Source organism: Anopheles ziemanni, chromosome 3, assembly GCF_943734765.1.
Source record: "Anopheles ziemanni chromosome 3, idAnoZiCoDA_A2_x.2, whole genome shotgun sequence".
In the NCBI taxonomy this organism is placed as follows: Eukaryota; Metazoa; Arthropoda; class Insecta; order Diptera; family Culicidae; genus Anopheles; species Anopheles ziemanni.
Window position 1 is genome coordinate 68297909 of NC_080706.1, and position 17655 is coordinate 68315563.

At 42.4% G+C, this 17655-nt stretch overlaps 4 protein-coding genes across 4 annotated transcripts; 3 read left to right on the forward strand and 1 right to left on the reverse strand.

The window, feature by feature from the left end:
* Nucleotides 1-1264: 1264 nt before the first annotated feature.
* Nucleotides 1265-10804, forward strand: LOC131286597 (apolipoprotein D-like). The gene is made up of 5 exons (XM_058315574.1): nt 1265-1551; nt 7079-7304; nt 7421-7572; nt 10000-10206; nt 10605-10804. The coding sequence occupies exons 1-5, from the start codon at nt 1423-1425 to the stop codon at nt 10719-10721; spliced, it is 831 nt and encodes a 276-aa protein (XP_058171557.1). The 5' UTR covers nt 1265-1422; the 3' UTR covers nt 10722-10804.
* A 1316-nt stretch (nt 10805-12120) lies between these two features.
* LOC131285337 (astacin-like metalloendopeptidase) lies at nt 12121-13025 on the reverse strand. Its single transcript, XM_058314191.1, has 3 exons — nt 13020-13025; nt 12750-12960; nt 12121-12674 (listed from the first exon to the last, which is right to left on the reverse strand). The coding sequence occupies exons 1-3, from the start codon at nt 13023-13025 to the stop codon at nt 12121-12123; spliced, it is 771 nt and encodes a 256-aa protein (XP_058170174.1).
* Nucleotides 13026-13822: 797 nt separating this feature from the next.
* LOC131285339 (zinc metalloproteinase nas-14-like) lies at nt 13823-14855 on the forward strand. The gene is made up of 4 exons (XM_058314192.1): nt 13823-13907; nt 14004-14180; nt 14254-14360; nt 14436-14855. The coding sequence occupies exons 1-4, from the start codon at nt 13823-13825 to the stop codon at nt 14853-14855; spliced, it is 789 nt and encodes a 262-aa protein (XP_058170175.1).
* A 1455-nt stretch (nt 14856-16310) lies between these two features.
* On the forward strand, nt 16311-17314 carry LOC131285340 (astacin-like). The gene is made up of 4 exons (XM_058314193.1): nt 16311-16395; nt 16488-16658; nt 16723-16829; nt 16898-17314. The coding sequence occupies exons 1-4, from the start codon at nt 16311-16313 to the stop codon at nt 17312-17314; spliced, it is 780 nt and encodes a 259-aa protein (XP_058170176.1).
* The last annotated feature ends 341 nt before the right edge of the window (nt 17315-17655 follow it).

A 17655-nucleotide genomic window follows, 5' to 3' on the forward strand; every position in this document is an offset into this window, starting at 1 on the left:
GGCGTTCCGGGGGTGGGAAAAATAAATCTCCACCGGCCATCCAAGCGGGAAAACGTGAAATATGCATGCAAGTTGCAGTTGGTTGAAGGCTGGCGAGGGGGAGGGAAATGTTTTCGCTTCCGTGAACCGTGGAAATTCGCTCGTGTGAATTTTGTTTTCAGTTTGTCGATTTGCCAGCGTGTATTAGTTACGAATGTTTAATGTAATATTATGGGAAATGAAAATTGAAATTTTTCCTAAATTCCTATTTTTGTGGTCAGTGATGGAGACCAGTATTTAATTTACGAGCATGTGAAATTTAAAAAACTGCCAAAGAAAACATAAAAATAAATGTGTGGCGCAACCAACCGCACTGCACTCTCAACGATTAGATTATTTTCGACAAAACAAAATGTTGTGCTCCGCTGATAGACGGAAGATTTACCTTGGGAAAAGTAAACGCCTCCATTACGATTGATTGAATGTGCTTCGACCGAACGATAATTGAGGTCATCGCGTCTCTCGACGCTCCAACGCAAACATCCCGAAGGTTCACTTCTAATCGGGCTTGACAGATGACCAAGAACCTTTGGAGCTTTCTCGCACACTTCCGCCTCCGATGGTCGATTGTGAAGGATTTAAATCAGCAGATAGAACATTTCCTCGAGTGCTTTGTTTTGTTTTATTTTACCAAAAGCAGAATCAACGATAATCCTCATGGTTTGAGCAAACCTTGCGAGTGGGGAAAGTTTTGATTTGCACAACAAATGTAGCTCCTCGGTCCGGCTAGTGTAAAAACCTCTCCACCGAAGCGATGAGTCATGGGAATTACCGCGAACGAAGACAAGTCAACAGGGAATGAAAAAAACAAGGCAAGAAAAAGTAAAAGGCAGCCGGTGGTCGGTGGTTGGAGCCGAACCAAAAGGAAAAGTAACAAAAGCCGCAAACTCAATCATACCTACGTCCATCCGTGGCTCGTTGACCAGCGGTGGGATCGAAGGTCGTCTGGCGTGGTTGGTTTTACCAACGCGGCGTGTTTATGTTTTCTTTCTTCCAGCTCGCTGATAAGACACCACCGTGATCGCACATCCACTCTCACAGCAGCCAGACGTCATCGAATGATCTTCGCGTCGGATGCTGCAAGCGAAGGCGAGAAGGAAGAGACGGACGATCAATTGAATAATCGACGGAAGCGCGATCGACGCCGGAGTGTGAGTTTCACGTCGCGTAAAGTGGATTATCTTTGCCGACGACGGTATATACCGACAGGCTCGAGTCTCGAACGGAACGTCAGTTGACTTTCAGCGTTCATTCGTGGCGGGTTGAAAAACGTCACTCTTCCATCGCGCGAGATCGTGTACTGAACCGAGGTTAGGTGGATCGTTCGTTTGTGAACTTTTGTTAAATAGTGTGTTCAAAGTGTGCGAAACAAACAAAAGTGCAATGGCGAAGTGGTTGTTTGCGTCCGCCATCCTCGGCATCGCCTGCCTGGTCGGTGTTACTCACGGTCATACCTACAAAACGGGTGATTGCCCGACGGTCGAGCCAATGAGCGGCTTCAGCATGAAGCAGGTAAACACAAGAAACTTTTACATGCAACAATAAACTACGGAGATGATTGTCTGCTTGCGTGCTCTATGTATGTTTTCCCCAAAATATGTTGATGCGAAAAATAAAGCCACTGACTCGGCACTTTACGTAACGCATCTCAATTACATCGATCCAAGCAGCCGTAACGATCGCTGCATGTTCGATGTTTTCACACCAAACAGATAACCTTTCGACTTTCGAGCACCACAAATAGATAAGAGCGGAACCAAGATGAACTGCTACAAACGCGTAGAATCGTAGATCGATGACGTTGCCTTTCGATCGAAGTGGACAAGTTGGACTGGTCAATAACAATTTTGCCCCCCCCCCGTTGAACTCTGTGTAGGTAAACCGGTCCATGTGTAACGATTTTGTGGATGCTGTTTGTGTACAGAACGTCTTATCATCGTTTCTTCTAGATGCAGGTCCTTATTTTCGGAGAAAGTGTCGAATTTTGATTGAAAAATCTGCAAAATTTTGTTTTCGGTGTGGGACTAATGGAAGCAAAATGTCATTTCGCCCACATGTAAGAAATGGGAATTATCTGTAGAATATCGCTGCTGGTCAAAAATCATAGTAATTAAATACGTAGGCATTGTTTCTCTTCGTTCTTGAAACTGTTGTTTCCCTCCCTTAATACTCTAACCTTAATTTGATTAATCTACTTAATTTCATCTAAGTTCTTTAAACTATATTTTTGCATTCGGCTAGCCTTAGTGTTAGTTAATCTAATTGGTTTCTGATTCAATTATACATTGACGAAATCTTTTCTTCTCTGATTTATTTCAAATTTCAACGACTCTATTTAAAAACATAATTTTTTACATTATAAAATTAAAAACAAGCCAAAAATAAATTCTGGTAATTGATTGTATGTTCTCAAAAATTGTATTGGTTTTGACATTAACAAAAACTGAGAAATTGTGATCCTTTCCGATTGTGATGCTTTAATTTTGTATAAGCTACAAAACGAAAAATCAAATATTCTTTCAATTTTGGCCTAAAACCAAATTCATGTTTAGTAATTGTATGTCAAGTTACGAAAACTTTTTTACCTGCATCGTTTTTGATGCTGCAAATATTTCAACATTTTGTTTTGTTTCACTAAAACTTCTGACGAATTTTCATTTTTGCGGATGGTTTATAACCTGAACTCTCTACATCGTTCATTTGCACTTCACTCTAACTTGAGGTTTTACCTTTTCCACCACTGGTTCAGCCAACTTTTTCCTCGCCATTAATAATGTATCTTCCTTCCAGGGCCCGATGGCCGCTGGCGAACCCACATCAAACGTAACCATTTTTCTTCTTTTAATTGTTTGGCAAACACATTCTCCTCTCCCGAAGCCCATTATTTGTGTGAATAATTTCATTTCAGATTGTCTGGGTATATGGGTCCAGGGTGCTCGAAATGGTTGGCCCCGCCATAGAACCGCCGTCTTGATCCATTCCCGGCGGAAGCTTTTATCCACTCGAGCATCGAGGTTCTCCGATGCCGTTTTTTCTCGCTCGGTTGACTTTTTCGATACAAATTCGGCCAAGCCCGGCCCGGAACCATTCGAGCTAGCCAGCAAGCGGAAGAAAATCGAATAAATATCCACTGTGGCCGATCATCTCCTTCACCCCCAAACAAACGCTTCCGTCGGAAGTGGAGAGAAAAAGAGAGGCAGCTTGGATGGAAGAGAAAAAGAAAGTCTGCTCCTTCGAGCTGATCAACCCCGGAACGGAGCATTGCGGGCTCGCCATAAACGGACCCACCGGTTAATGGCTCAACCGATCCGTCCGTCCTGCCTGTTGCTGACACTGATTGATGGCCCGTCGTACGAGGGTCCGATAGTGCACAGAAGGTCCGACACCCGTTCCGAGACGATTCCACTTGTTCGGGCGTTGTCAACGCAAATGGGCGACTTTTGCCATCCCGTGTCCACGCGTCCCGCGACTATCTAGCTTTCCAGTCAAATGCTCTTTCGTCCGTTTGTAGGTACCACTTTAATCCGTATGCGTAGCATAGAACGGTAGTTCACCGAGTTCGTTAGCTTAAAGGGGAAAAAAAGAAAATAGATAAAGAATGGCAGACAAAATCTGAAACTTTTCCATTCGATTGTTTGGATAAATATTTGTTTCGAAATACTAAAGTTGTGGTAGCAAGTGAAAGTTACACAAACAAAACTCATCACTGTATTTTAATCAACTCAATTTTCACCCAGAAATTGAATGCAATAACTATTAATACAAACGAACCGATTTATTTTGTAATGACTGCTATAGCCTTATGTTTGTGATTAAATTAAGTCTCATTGAGTTCATTCACAAGCTGAAAACGTCAGCATTCAAACGTATTGTATCCTAATATCTTCGAAGTTTCGTTATTTGTCGTTAGAACTAGACAAAAATAATGATTTAAATATAATTTCAACTAACTTTGCTAGTTGACCAGCTTTCTACACAAGCTTTTCTCTACATAACCATAACGAACAAGCAAAACACTTGGAATAAAACAAAATCTTTTTCATAGTTGTAGTTGGAATAAAATAAAACCTTCTCCATAATCCAAGATTGACGCAAGTCAAAATATTATGAAAGCAATAGATTCTTCCTTCGTAAGTTAAAAAAAAAGAAAAGAAGAGTTCCTCGAGCAGTTTCTAAACGTATAATTAAGCTTTATACCGAGGTTACTGAGGCATGTTGCTCATAACATCATATTACGCTGATTGCAATGGCACTACTCCCACAGGATGTCGTCAGACAGGATTGCGTGAAAACCCCCAAGTTCCGTAGCATCGGAAGAAACCGGACGGGGACACCTTTCCCAGCTAACCGGGCTTCACTCATAATATATTGCACTCGTTTTCCACCCACATGGCCGGCCCCCAAACACATCTGCTAACGAGCGTAACGACACCCCGGGTGCGACCTGGGACTCCGCGAGAAGCTCCACGCTGCTGGCGAACTGACACAATTGCAACGGAACTGCGTCACAGAGTTGGGCCCCACGTGGTTTGAATGATGAAACTAATGATGATGATGATGATGGTGATGCTCGAGGCGAATGATGGCGATAATGATGCGTAAGACAAGTGCCATCCACCACCGGTAGAGAATTACAAACGCTCCCAAAACAAAGGAGAAGACGTCCGTGCGTGTTTGTAAACGTTTGAGAAAGTGGAAAGATAAATTTTCATTTTTAAAATTCCTTCTCAACTCGCACTCGGTTTTCGTGTGTGGCGTACGAGAGATGCGCCGGAAAACGCTCGCCGGAAAAGGGTTCACATTCGCAAACAAAAGGGTGGCAGAAATAAGATGTCCCGGGGGGGGCCTTCTACATCTTTGGAAGGGTTTTTATAGCTTTGCGAGAAGAAGTGGAATGATTTTTCAACCTTTATGAGACAGCACAAGCATGTAATTATTCTTGAGTACAACTTGCACGCTAAAGTATAGGTTTCAACGAGAAAACCCATCTCCATGCATCAACAAGCTTTTGGACAGCGAGCTTTTGGAAGAATAATTTCCTATCTTCAAGAACTTAAAATTAGAAACCCGGAGAGTGTGTATTACGACATAATTTCGTTGTTTTACTATTTTACTTTTTTGTTTTTTCAACTTTGTTTCCGATGTAACATCCTTTTGTTGCCATTTTTCACTTACAATCGAACATCCAAACTTCAAACTTCTTTCCTTGTACAAAAGCTTAACTTTAATTATATCCAGCAAATATCTTTAATCGATTAAGAAATGTTTAATGCTGCAAGCCCCAACTATTCAACGTTCGCTTGCGATGCACAACAAAGTAAACAAAACGGTAATGCCGCGGAACTAGTACTCGGTCGTGTAAACTCTAACAAGCCAATCAAAACTTTGCCCGGACCACGGGGAGCATCCGGCCCGGCGCTGACCTGTCAATCCCGTGTCCATCAAGGAAACACCAACCTTAACCCACGGGTCGTCGGTCCGTTAGGTCGGCCGCCGTCGAAGGATACGAGGATACTTCCGGCAAGAACTTCGTTCGAACAACTCCCCCAGGAGGGTGGATCCGGACACGCTGTTGACTAAACTTTACCCACTCCTCCTGAGGATGATTGGCTCGATAGGCCGCATTCCCCAGGGAGGACGGATTGCCATGAACTTCACTTGCGGTCGAACGGGAAAACTAGCGTCTTGCGAGTTTGCTGCAGCTGACCTTAGCCGTTTTCCCACGAGGAAAGTCAGTGAAGTCCTCTTCAACTATGGAGTTCGAGCAAGGGCACGTCAAACTTTCTAACACTCATCTTCATCGATAGATTACGTTATAATTTTTACATTCTCACTTAAGGTAAAATCATTGTTTCGAAAGCAACCATTGATTTGCGTTCAATTTCTCATCAACATTGGCATTCGATAAAATAAAACCGAATGGAACCGTAAATTAGATGCAAATGGAAATTGCCTCAACGCTTGCTCCTCATTTCCGGGGTCGAAATAAAATATGCATAATTTAGCGCGGGAAATGAGACCGGCACGCGCTTTCCTGCCCAACCGAACTGTCGAACTGGCAAAACAATACCATCCCATTTTGAAATTAATGATTAAACTTTTCGCCGTTAGATCGAACCCTTTTTCGTATTACAAAAGCCCAGTTTTAAATTTGTTGCCCCCTCGCGATGGTAAAAGTGGCCGAAAGAAATACCAAAATTTGTTACTGCTTTCGATATCGGTAGAACGGAGGATGTTCAGGAATTTGGGGTATTTTTGTGTGATTCATTCGATTATAAAAGTTTTACCTACGCAGATTTAATGGAGAGATTTTTATGAGAAACTTTTCTCACAACTTATTGCCACAAAGCTGGATTTAAAGCTTCTCATTTAAAGTATACATAATTTGAGGAAAATTGTATACCTTAGAAAGTTCAATGTTTTTTTGCGTTTGAAGATTTCAGTTAACCAGAAGAGTTTTTGGGTTTATTATCCTGTTGAACAGCTTTTGAAAACAATTTGTTGTACTTACTACAATGTAATATAGAATATTTTATATTTGCTAACTCACAATACCAAGTTCTTTGATTATGCACCACTTATTATCAAAGTTTTACGTACTTCATCGCTATTTAACACGTTGACTGCCATGGCTATCATTTTTGATAGCCAGCTGTCATTAGTTCTAAAAAGTTTTTGTCCCACTAATAAATGAAAATGTAACTTAAAAATTATAGGAATATTTAATATCAATTCTTTGTGAAGCTAAGTTTTTGTTTAGCCTTCAAAAACTTTCGGTTTATTGAATGTTATAAACAAATTTTATTAAAAAAGATGGTACTAAAAAAGTGTGCTAAAAACGCTTGGCAGTCAACGTGTTAAACCGTTCAATCTTCGCTTTAGTACATTTAATCATTTTCGAATACTCATTATTCAACAACGCTATGTTAGCTAAGGACTTTTGATTTGTTTTATTTAGACTGTTACTTCTGTGAAACCCTGCATCCCATATCCCGTTGATACTAAACTCTCCCCATGGTTTCTCCTCCCCCTCCTGCAGTTCCTCGGTATCTGGTACGTCATCCAGAAGACGGGCACGGCGTCGAGCTGCGTCGTCTACAACATCACGAAAAACCAGGACACCCCGGACGAATACTTCATCGAGCAGATCTCCCAGAAGGCACCGCTCTCGATCACCCCCATCAAGCACGAGTACTCGTACACCGGCAAGCTCACCGTGACCGACCGTGACGTGCCGGCCCGCATGACCGTCCGTTTTCCGCTCAGTGAGTGCCATCTGCCGAGCGAAAGCATCGTCCAAGGATGCGTAACGTCCGACGTTGGAAGGACCCCGACGAACGGCTTTAAACTCATCCCTTGCGTTTTGTTTGGCTTTTCACAGGCGTGGCCGGGTCGGCAAAGTTTGTCGTATTCATGACGGACTACGAAACGTACGCCGGTGTGTTTTCCTGCCAGAAGATCCCCTTCGGCCACCGGCAGAGTGCGACCCTGCTGTCCAGGACGCGTGATTTGGATAAAATCTACGTTGATAAGGTAAGGAAGAGGGGATAAGAACGACCAGCATCAATCTCTGCCTCCGGAAAAACCGGCGAACCCAACCGCTTGCCCAACACCGGGTTGGCGAATATCGTAGCCCTGACGACAAACTTTCCTACTAAAGCGGAGCACTACGTACAGGTGATAATTACGTCCCGGGCTTTACGGAACAATAGTAGACCCGGGGATGCTCTCCAAACGACCGCCAGCGGCACGGAACGGAAGCTTGAACCCGGAAAACTTTTCATTCTCAGCTCAAAGAACACCGTCGTCCACCAAAGCGAAGGGTACATGTTTCACAATGTCAATTAAACAACTCCGTGACGGCACAAACCTACCTCCAAGCCGGAGAGACCGGAGTGCAAATGGACTTTCCGATGTCACCTGTACGTCCCACGTCACTGGTGATTACGTCCTTTGGCTTGCAAAGAATATTAAGCGCTTGGAAGTGAGCAGAATAAATATAAAATTACCCCCCTGGAACGGTTGTGGTTCACGTTTTTTCGTTCAAATGCATCAAACGTGAATTCTAAAGCAACCGGAAGTAACAAGTCCTCTTGTCACCCGCTCTGTAAGCCTTTCGGAGAGCTCGTGTGCATTCCCTTTGGTGTCAGATTAAACATGCATGCGTGTGTTAGCAAATGGATGAGTTGGGTTATATTGTTTTTTTTTTTTATTCCTTTGCGCTGACTACTTGAATACGCAAAGCATCTAGAAAATTCTACATAACATCCCTAATGAGGGCGGGATTACTCGGAAAAAGGAATACTACTGCGCTTAGGGTTGACTCTTAACGCACCCTTAAACAAACAGTGAAAGGATGCACGTAATCATAGTACGGAAACCAAAAAGGTGTACATTTCCTTTATTTCACTTTTCACTACAACTATTCATGATAAACAAAGCATGACACTATCCGAGTCACACGCTTTCTTCACCTTTGATTCGAGCTGAGTTTAGTTTCTGAACTCAGAAAGATGTTCTCTAGAACTTCAGCTTCGCAGAATATGAACTTTAGGGTTTTCCTGGAAACGTGCTTACTTCATTTAGTCATCTAAGCCACAACACGCAATTACAAAAATGATTGTACTAAAACCTTTCTCAACGAAGGAATTGTTTAACACGTTGATTGCCAAGCGTTTTTAGCACAACTTTTTAGTACAATCTTTTTTAATAAAATTTATTTGTAACATTCATCAAACCGACGGTTTTTGATGGCTAAACAAGAACTTAGCTTTCCAAAGAATTTATATTAAATATAGGTAAAATTTTTAAGTTACATTTTCATTTATTTATTGGACAAAACCTTTTTGGAACTAATGACAGCTGGCAATCAAAAATGATAGCCATGACAGTTAACGTGTTAATATTTTTCTCATTCACCACCAAGCTTAATATAAAACAAGATCCAAAATCTGATTTTTGTACATCTTAAGTTGAAAGGAAAAAAATAATTTTGGACATTTAATTACTCCTATGTAAAAGTAACCCCGCACATTGGATAACACCTTCCCTCTGAATGTTAAACAAATATGACTCTCACACGTGTTTGGATCCGACCACGTGTTGGATCTGATAAAACGCCTGGCTTGCTGTAATCTTTGCCACAAGGGCAATGTTGGTGGAATAAATCACTGCACACGGTGTATGGAACTGCCGAAAGGCAGGTGAAACATGCGTGTTGATTTACGGTCTTAGCTGGTTAGGTGGTTTTGCAAAGCACTGACGCGGCAATTAATCACGTGCTTAAAATGACGCTTTTATGCGTTGATCTCAAAGGCTTTTATGACATCCTGGGGTCACACCTTAAATTCACGAGTCTATTATTATGTCGATGGTATAATGTAAGCCAAGGATTTATAAAAAAAATCATGCGACCTATATATATATATTTTTGATCTAACCTCAAAATTGTTTGTTTTGTATTCTATTAAATTTGATTAAAGCTAAGTACGCGTATGCAGAACAATTTAAAAACCTAATCGTTTCAATTGCACCAAACATGCACAGTAAAAAATTACATTAAATAAACATCACCAGAATCGCGAGGATGTTCATTGAACCTTGCCTGAAACTGGAGCTAATTTTCTGTATTGGTTGTTTTTGAAAATCATCATTATCTTTTCTAACCCTTGCTGGTTCATCAAGATCAACTCATTGCCTATTCCATCAATTCTACGGATGAACGATTCCAAACTACAAACCGAACCGCTACACAGTCCCATTTGCTGTTAATTACCATCGGCACTGAACCCGGAAACAAAATCCTTAGCAGGTTGTAAAATTAAAAACAAACAAAACGAACATCACCGACCCAAAGCATGTTGAATTGTTTTTTCTTTGCTTATTTTATTTATTTTAATTTTTGTTTCATGAATGTATTCTAACAGTTTCTATACCGCTTCCTGTTTTCCCTCTTGGCAGATTCGCTCCCGGTTGGCCGGGTACTCGGTCGATCCGTTCGATCTGAGCATCGTCAATCAGACCGGCTGCCCGAAGGAGGGTGAAGCCGGCTGGAACATCCACATCGATCCGGAAACCTTCTCCACGCGCAACATCGCGAACGCGTTCCGGAAGGCGGGCGCTGCGATCGGCGACGGCTTCGAGGCGGCGGTCAACGCCGGCAAAAAGGTTCATTTATTTTGAAGGCACCCCACGGCAAGTGAGGGGACGCAAGTGAGAAGGGTAGCGGTGAACGAAAAGCGAGGAAAAACTAATAGCAAAGTGTAGTTGGACGCGCAATACATATGTAAAAGCTCCAAAAAAAAAAAAAAATTAAACCCTCACGAGCACGAGCGCGGAGTTGTTTTTCGCCCACGCCAGAACGAGAAACCGACAGTAATTAAACCTCGTTCCATTTCGCAGAAACTCACTTTGTCACTCGCCATTAAGTGGCCGCTTTGATTTGCTTTTCTTCCAACCGAACCGGACGACGTTCGCGCACAAAGTTGCTAATATGATAATTTTCCGCTCTCTCTGTTTCCATATTTGCTGGCACACTTCCAACCGGACGAATGCAAACCGACCAGCTCTACAATCAGTACAGTTCCGCCGGAAGTGAGGAGGTGTTGGCCGATGTGGAAGAGACCACTGGGCCCACCCGTCGGTCCGAACGACTCGTCGGTGCAGCGGAATGGTTGCCCTGAGCATGCGGCAAATATTATAATTACGAATCTTCTCCAAACGTAAAAGAACCACCTCAACCTATTTAAAAAAAAATAAACTGACATTATGTAGCCGCCATGCGACATGATCTATCAATGCAGCATGAATTTGTTTCAAGCACGGAGCCATTGGAAAACGTCTATAATAAATCCAAAACTCAAAATAAGAGAAAATAAAATAAATTGTAATCATTCATTATTTATTTTCATGTCAAAGTTAATACAAAAGAGAAGCCAATTGCGTAAATAATCCGAAAAATAATCAACAAAATAATTGAAACATTTGAAAAGAAAGCTTAACAAGAACCATAAAGTTACATTGCACTGACAGACTTTGGTTCTCAGTACAATTCCTTCCTGGAATTGGGTTTTGTGGTACCAAATGTCATGTTCCACAGCCTTCTGAGAAACAATTACAGTCGACGGCAAGTAAAATAGGACACTCATAAAATGAGACGATCTGCTTTCGTCTCGCAAGCGTACAGAATTCCCGGAACCGAATATTGACCATCAAAGTGCTTCGCAAATAAGCAATAAATATAGTAACAAGATTTATTTGCATACACTTCAGCTTATTATTATTTTTTAGGCATTTTCTTGGTGCTTTGGTTGAGTACTAATAAAATATATACAAACCATTAATGGGCAGATAGACCGGCATACGTTCACTTTAAGTACCCCAGACGACAATGAAACCTACCTGCCCTATTTCCGTAAAACAAGGGACTTTGATTCTGTTTTCTACTAACCTACATAGAAAAAAAGAAAAAAAGAAATATTCCAAAGAAATGTATACTTTTTTGTAGGCTTACGAGAAGACAGCAGATCGTCTCATTTTATGAGCATCCCATTTCATTTACTCAACACTGTATAGTCAGTACATTCAATTAAACATGATGTTCTATTGTTTTCTTGTTTATTGTTTTCTTCTTAATCAAATCTCTTAATGTATGTTTGGTAGTGATAACATAGTACAAAAGCAAAACAGATAATTTGACCACGGATAGTGGAGAATCTACTGTACTTTATTTGAACGCACCGTGATCATAAAAACATAATTCCCAATACATAAGTTTGATACTTCGATTTCGGATTGAATATTTACTTATTGCAGCCACTCGAAATCGAATTTATGATAAAGCCATTTTTTATCCACATATTATGTTCGATAGATATCGATAACCATCAAGTAGTATAATAAGCATATGTTTATAAACATTGGTAAACAACAACGGCACTAGTGTAATACACCCAGCTAATAGCTTTTAGTTGCCAAAACTAGCACATTAATGGTAATGTGGAAAGAAATCTGATTGTAATATATCAAGAAAATAAGAGCCAAGCACTATTATTTTTCATGACAGCGAATATTCATGAGTTACTATTGGCAATGGCCACGCACACAGATTCCACAGAACTCATAATCGTACATCTTGTTCAGCTTGCGTACATCCTTTAGGCTCAAAGCTTCCCGTTGGCCGATCTCGACATCGTTCAGTGGCACCACACTAGAACGACCGCTTGTCGGCGACCCGAACGCGTCCGACTGGCAGTGCAGGATGCTCTCGTAATCGTACGGTATGCCAAAGTCCTCGATCACACCCTGTTGGTACTTCTGGAGGTTTGGCGCTTGCGTCGGATCGACCGCATCCTGCTGCACGAGCACGTACAAGTCACGATCCGGGCGACTCTGAGGATGCGTCAGTCCGAGCACGTGCAGCAGCTGATGGACGATTTCACCGGTGCCCAGGCATCCTGCCGGATCCAGGTTCAGCTGGTTCGACAGCACGTTCATACCGAGCGTGGCCCAGCAACCGGTCGGACTACCGGTTATGTTGAGGAACTCCCTGTGTTTGGCGTGTTCCACAAACCGTACGCAGCTACGGCTCGAAATCTCTTCCATTGCCAGCAGGATTTGCTCCACCTGAGAAGTGCCTGAAACACAAACACAAAGGTATCAGACGTTACAGGTATTGAGTGTGAGTGTTCAGCACCGTCGATCGGACTCACTAAACACGCGATCTATTGTGTAGGGCACGATTCCTTTCACCCACTTGTAGGCATCCTGAACGATCGTGGTTCCACCATTAGCTTCGGCATCCTTCTGGGAATCAGTTAACACTATGTCTCCCTGATGGCGTCCACCGATCTCTTCATAACGCTTTGCATTCGCTAGGCCAGTTTGCAATACCAGCCCCAATGACAGCAACAACAGAAGTGCCTAAAAATGTATCCAAAATCATAACAATATCTGAACTCGTGTGTTCATCCAAGACTAACCTTCATTTCGGTTTTTGTTTTCCGTATTTGTCCTACGCCAGATGCTCCACTGTGCAAAAAGATTTAGTAAAAATTGCTATCAGACACGGCGCACAAATCCTCCCGATGTTTGACAGTCACTAAACGCCGTCCAGCTGCGGAGGTATCTTTTACCCCGAAAATGGTGGCACTATAAAGAGCGTGATAACTTTTTCGCAGGGGAGATTTGCGTTATTTATGAACGCCAAAATATCAGCTTATATCAACAAAGAGCTCGGCGATATGAGCCAACTACAGTTCCGTACCATCATATCTCGATTCTTCTAAGAAAACCTTTAGCCGTGGCCAACATACCTATTCACAACAGATGCACTGTATAGCACAATCTCGTTCGTTGTTTTTGCGATCCATGGGCTACGATTTTCCAGAATTTGACTCCTTTACAGGTAGGAGTGTCTGGGAAATTTTTTCGGAGAAATAAACGTAGTAAACCGCCCAGGAGCTGGCACCACACAGTGTTCTAGCTGATGCAGTATGAATTTAAATCGTTACAATCAGATAGTTCATCACAATTTCGGTGGTTATCTTATCATCAAACACCGTTCCTGAACACCGTGTCATTGTGTACAGATAATCTTGCAGAATTTTCACCGGAAGCGTGCTATAAATTGAAAATGTCTGCGAATTGGTGTAAAATGTTTAATGGGGTGCTGCGTTCCTAGGAAGTTGCTGATGCAAACATTTTTATCTGGATCCCCCGAGAAGTCATAGTGTGACCTAGTCGGAATACCTAGGTTCGTGTGCTAACGTATACACGTATTAAAATGAACAAGTTGTGGGCCCTACTTTGTGTGGCATTCTTCGCCGATCCGAATATTGGATCTCCGGTTAAAAGAAACTCTCCAGTCGGTAAGAACATATTGCGGAAGAATTATACTCTTTTATGCACACCGTTTTACTATAACATCGTTTGTCTTTATGTGTTTGGATTTCATCCCGGTGCAGAAATTGAACTAGCTTCTCCATTTGAAGAGATAGGAGGTAATTTCGAGGGAGACATGGTACTAAGCCTTGAGCAACAGGACGCAGTGAAACACGGCTATACGTCGATCATCGATGATTCCATAACGTACAAGTGGCCCAATGGTGTAGTGCCGTACGTCCTAGATAATAGCGTTTACTGTAAGTCCTGCAGTGATATTGAACCAGAGTTTGCATATGACAATTGACAGTTAATTTACATTTCGCCGTGCAGCCTTAACTCAACGCAACAGTATCGAATCTGCATTGCAAGAGATCGAGCTAGTCAGCTGTCTTCAATTTGTTCGAAGAACTACGCAAAAGGATTATATATTTGTGACGGTAAGTCCTTAACATAACCAGCACATTTGTCTCATTGGCGTTGTGATAACTTGTTGTAACGCTTTACCCGCGCAGGGCTCAGCCACTTCTGGCTGTTCGTCGGCCGTGGGCCGTCGTGGAAACATGCAAACATTGTCCCTGCAACCGAACGGCTGCCTCTCACGCGGGACGATCATCCACGAGTTTTTGCATGCGCTAGGATTCGTACACATGCACAGCGCCTCCGACCGAGACTTCTTCGTAACAATCAACGAGAGCGCCATTTCACAACAGAACCTACGAGATTTCAGTCGCCGCAACTCGACGCAGGTAGAAGACTACGGCATTCCGTACGACTACGACAGCGTCATGCACTACGGCCCGAAAACGTACTCCGCGAATGGGGAGATGACAATCATCCCCAAAGTCCCAGGCGTTACAATCGGACAACGCGTAGGACTCAGCTACAAGGATATAAAGCGGCTGAACTATCGCTACCCCAATTGCTACAAATGATCCTTCAAATCAGAAAGGAAATGGATTTATGGTCTATGGTTTAAGAGTCTACTCTAACAATATTTCAATCCCTAAATAATGGAGTAGCGGTGCCAAGTGGCCAATCACTGAATAATATTAACCATATGGAATTTCCAATCACAGGAATAAACATATCCATAACTAAAGGCTTTGCAAACACAAAAAGCACTATAGTTTTTCTATTGATATTGCTATATGTACCTCTTTAAAGTGTTGGTCCACCATATACTTTTCATATATACAAGAAGGTACGTACTCTATTATCACTGTAAACAGCAACAGAGTGCGTGAATGAATTGTTCAAAATGCAACAGAATAGCAGATTTAGCTATCCTTTTAGGAGATCGTGAATAACTAAATACGGTTGATATACTTCCTTTTTGAATGGTAAGGTACAGACTACTGTATTATGTGTCGTATAGAGTGTAACAAGATCACTTATCACCGTGGCTGTGGCAATGGCGGTATCTATTTGCTCAAAAAGAGGGCCTTACTTTATTCCACCTGGCGATTTGCGTTTTACAACGAATATGCACAATGTCCGAAATATAACGTGTTGAACCAATATTGACACAGACGATAAGAACTGACTATTTATCTTTTGTTATTATCTACCCTCTTCCGTTGTCTGGTGTGATACCATGTTGTTATATACAAAAATTGTAAAACTATGGATTCTTTTTCTTCTGGAGTCTTTCGAGAAAGTTTGAACATGTCCATGCAGAAGACGTTATGTGCAAATCCTCGAAGTAATCAATGTTTTTTGTCAGAGAAAAGATGTTCATGACTGACAACAGCTTTTATTAGCAATTAAACAAAGGTACATTTCCGGAACTTCACATCGAACACATTTGAGTGAAACAAAGCGTCAAGTAACAAGTACATCAATTTTTAAGGATGTTTAACGCAATTGGCTAAGTAAAAAACTTGACGTACAGCAATTGGAATTCATTTCTTGTTACCGAAAAACACCATTCGCCTGCTATTCGATGTCTTTGGCGCAGCCATAAAGATAAGATCTCCATTCGCCAACTTCCGTTCTGCATTCATCCACCGAGAAGTGTTTTCGTTCAGCTTTCAGAGAAATACGGAACCTCAGAAGAATCAGATAATGCTGCATCATTTTGGAGGCAGCACTTATCTTATCATCGGCAGTTTTGGTACGCCCTTTCTTTGTTTACATTTCGGTTGAGCTAAACTTGCGTTGAATGCATATCGTAAAACGCAAATGTACGCAAATTGGTAGTACATGGTTAACGTGCCTTTGCCAGATTTTACGCGGCGCAAGCACAAAACTTCAACCCTACACCGGACCCGGAGCCACTGTGTGGCGAGATTCGGTGCAGGAAGGTTACCGAACGCTTGTCATCTTATTTGTAGGAAACTGTGGTAAATTTTGCCCTCTCACGAAAGCGGCAAAGCCCGTACTCCAGAATGAAGTTACTGTGGGCCACAGTGTTTGTGGCCGCTATAGGGACCCTAACCCATGGATCTCCGGTGAAGAGAGACTCGCCAATTGGTAAGAGTAGTGACGACGCAGTTCTTGTTGTCAATGTTGCGGTGTACTGCTGTATTTCTTGGTGTGTAATGCAAAACTTTCGGTTTGTCCAGACATGGAACTGGCCTCTCCACTGGAAGAGGTGGGCGGTAACTTCGAAGGCGACATGGTACTATCACCGGAGCAGGAGAATGCTGTGAAGTATGGCTACACGGCGCTCATCGGAGAATCCTACAAGTGGCCCAATAGTATCGTGCCATACAAGATTGATACCACCGCATTCAGTAAGCTTGCCTCGCACCCTCGTATGTAGTCAATGATTGAAAACCCTTAAGTATCTCTATATAGCTGCTGTCCAGCAGAACAGCATTAAATCCGCGCTGCAACAAATCGAGCTAGTGAGCTGTGTCCGGTTTGTCCCACGAACTACTGAAGTGGACTATGTCGTTGTAACGGTAAGCCAGGAATCTGTTCCACTTCAGCAAACCGCTTGACCGCTGACATAATCGCTCCTCCTCAACAGGGCGAATACAGTGGCTGCTGGGCAACCCTGGGCCACCGGGGAAAGATGCAAACGGTCAACCTGCAACCGAACGGCTGCATGTCCCGCGGAACGATCATCCACGAGTTCCTGCACGCGCTCGGCTTCGTGCATATGCAGAGTGCCTCGGATCGCGACTTCTACGTGCAGATCAACTGGGCCGCCATTCCCTCCGATAAGGCTTCCAACTTCGACCGTTACAGCTCCAATGTCATCGAAGACTTTGGTATTCCGTATGACTACGACAGTGTCATGCATTACAGCAACACCGCGTTTAGTGTCGACAACAGGCAGCTTACCATCATTCCCAAGCGGTCAGACGTCACTATCGGGCAACGCGTTGGACTCAGCTACAAAGATATTAAGCGGATCAACTATCTCTATCCAAATTGCTACTAACATTTCACCAAAAGAATGTAGAAGCGGAGGTAATGAGTGATGATGATCGTTGGATGTAATCATCCATTAGCATTGTAGCGAATAATGTATAAAATATTTATGGAAGGATAAGGTTTTCGAGAGATTAGCTACAACCCACAGTCTCTGCAATTTCTAGCTGGGTTAAAGTAAGAATTTAAATACAATAAATTTTCTTTAGAAGTCATTTACGTTGAGCATTGCATATTCTGTTGATTCTATTTTTAATCATTTGTTTACCACCTGACAGTTATAGTTATTATAGCTTAGACTGTTTGTTTATCTACCTTATACTTAAATTAGTACGCCTCCATTGACTTTTT

Excerpts from the sequence above, each read along its gene's own strand:
- LOC131286597 (XM_058315574.1), top strand. The coding sequence starts at position 1,423 with ATGGCGAAGTGGTTGTTTGCGTCCGCCATCCTCGGCATCGCCTGCCTG. Across the intron at positions 1,552-7,078 it reads GCGGCTTCAGCATGAAGCAG|TTCCTCGGTATCTGGTACGT; the intron begins GTAAACACAAGA and ends CCCCTCCTGCAG. Across the intron at positions 7,305-7,420 it reads GACCGTCCGTTTTCCGCTCA|GCGTGGCCGGGTCGGCAAAG; the intron begins GTGAGTGCCATC and ends GGCTTTTCACAG.
- LOC131285337 (XM_058314191.1), bottom strand. Across the intron at positions 12,675-12,749 it reads CACAATAGATCGCGTGTTTA|GCACTTCTCAGGTGGAGCAA; the intron begins GTGAGTCCGATC and ends TTTGTGTTTCAG.
- LOC131285339 (XM_058314192.1), top strand. The coding sequence starts at position 13,823 with ATGAACAAGTTGTGGGCCCTACTTTGTGTGGCATTCTTCGCCGATCCG. Across the intron at positions 13,908-14,003 it reads TAAAAGAAACTCTCCAGTCG|AAATTGAACTAGCTTCTCCA; the intron begins GTAAGAACATAT and ends ATCCCGGTGCAG. Across the intron at positions 14,181-14,253 it reads CCTAGATAATAGCGTTTACT|CCTTAACTCAACGCAACAGT; the intron begins GTAAGTCCTGCA and ends TTCGCCGTGCAG.
- LOC131285340 (XM_058314193.1), top strand. The coding sequence starts at position 16,311 with ATGAAGTTACTGTGGGCCACAGTGTTTGTGGCCGCTATAGGGACCCTA. Across the intron at positions 16,659-16,722 it reads GATTGATACCACCGCATTCA|CTGCTGTCCAGCAGAACAGC; the intron begins GTAAGCTTGCCT and ends ATCTCTATATAG. Across the intron at positions 16,830-16,897 it reads TGGACTATGTCGTTGTAACG|GGCGAATACAGTGGCTGCTG; the intron begins GTAAGCCAGGAA and ends CCTCCTCAACAG.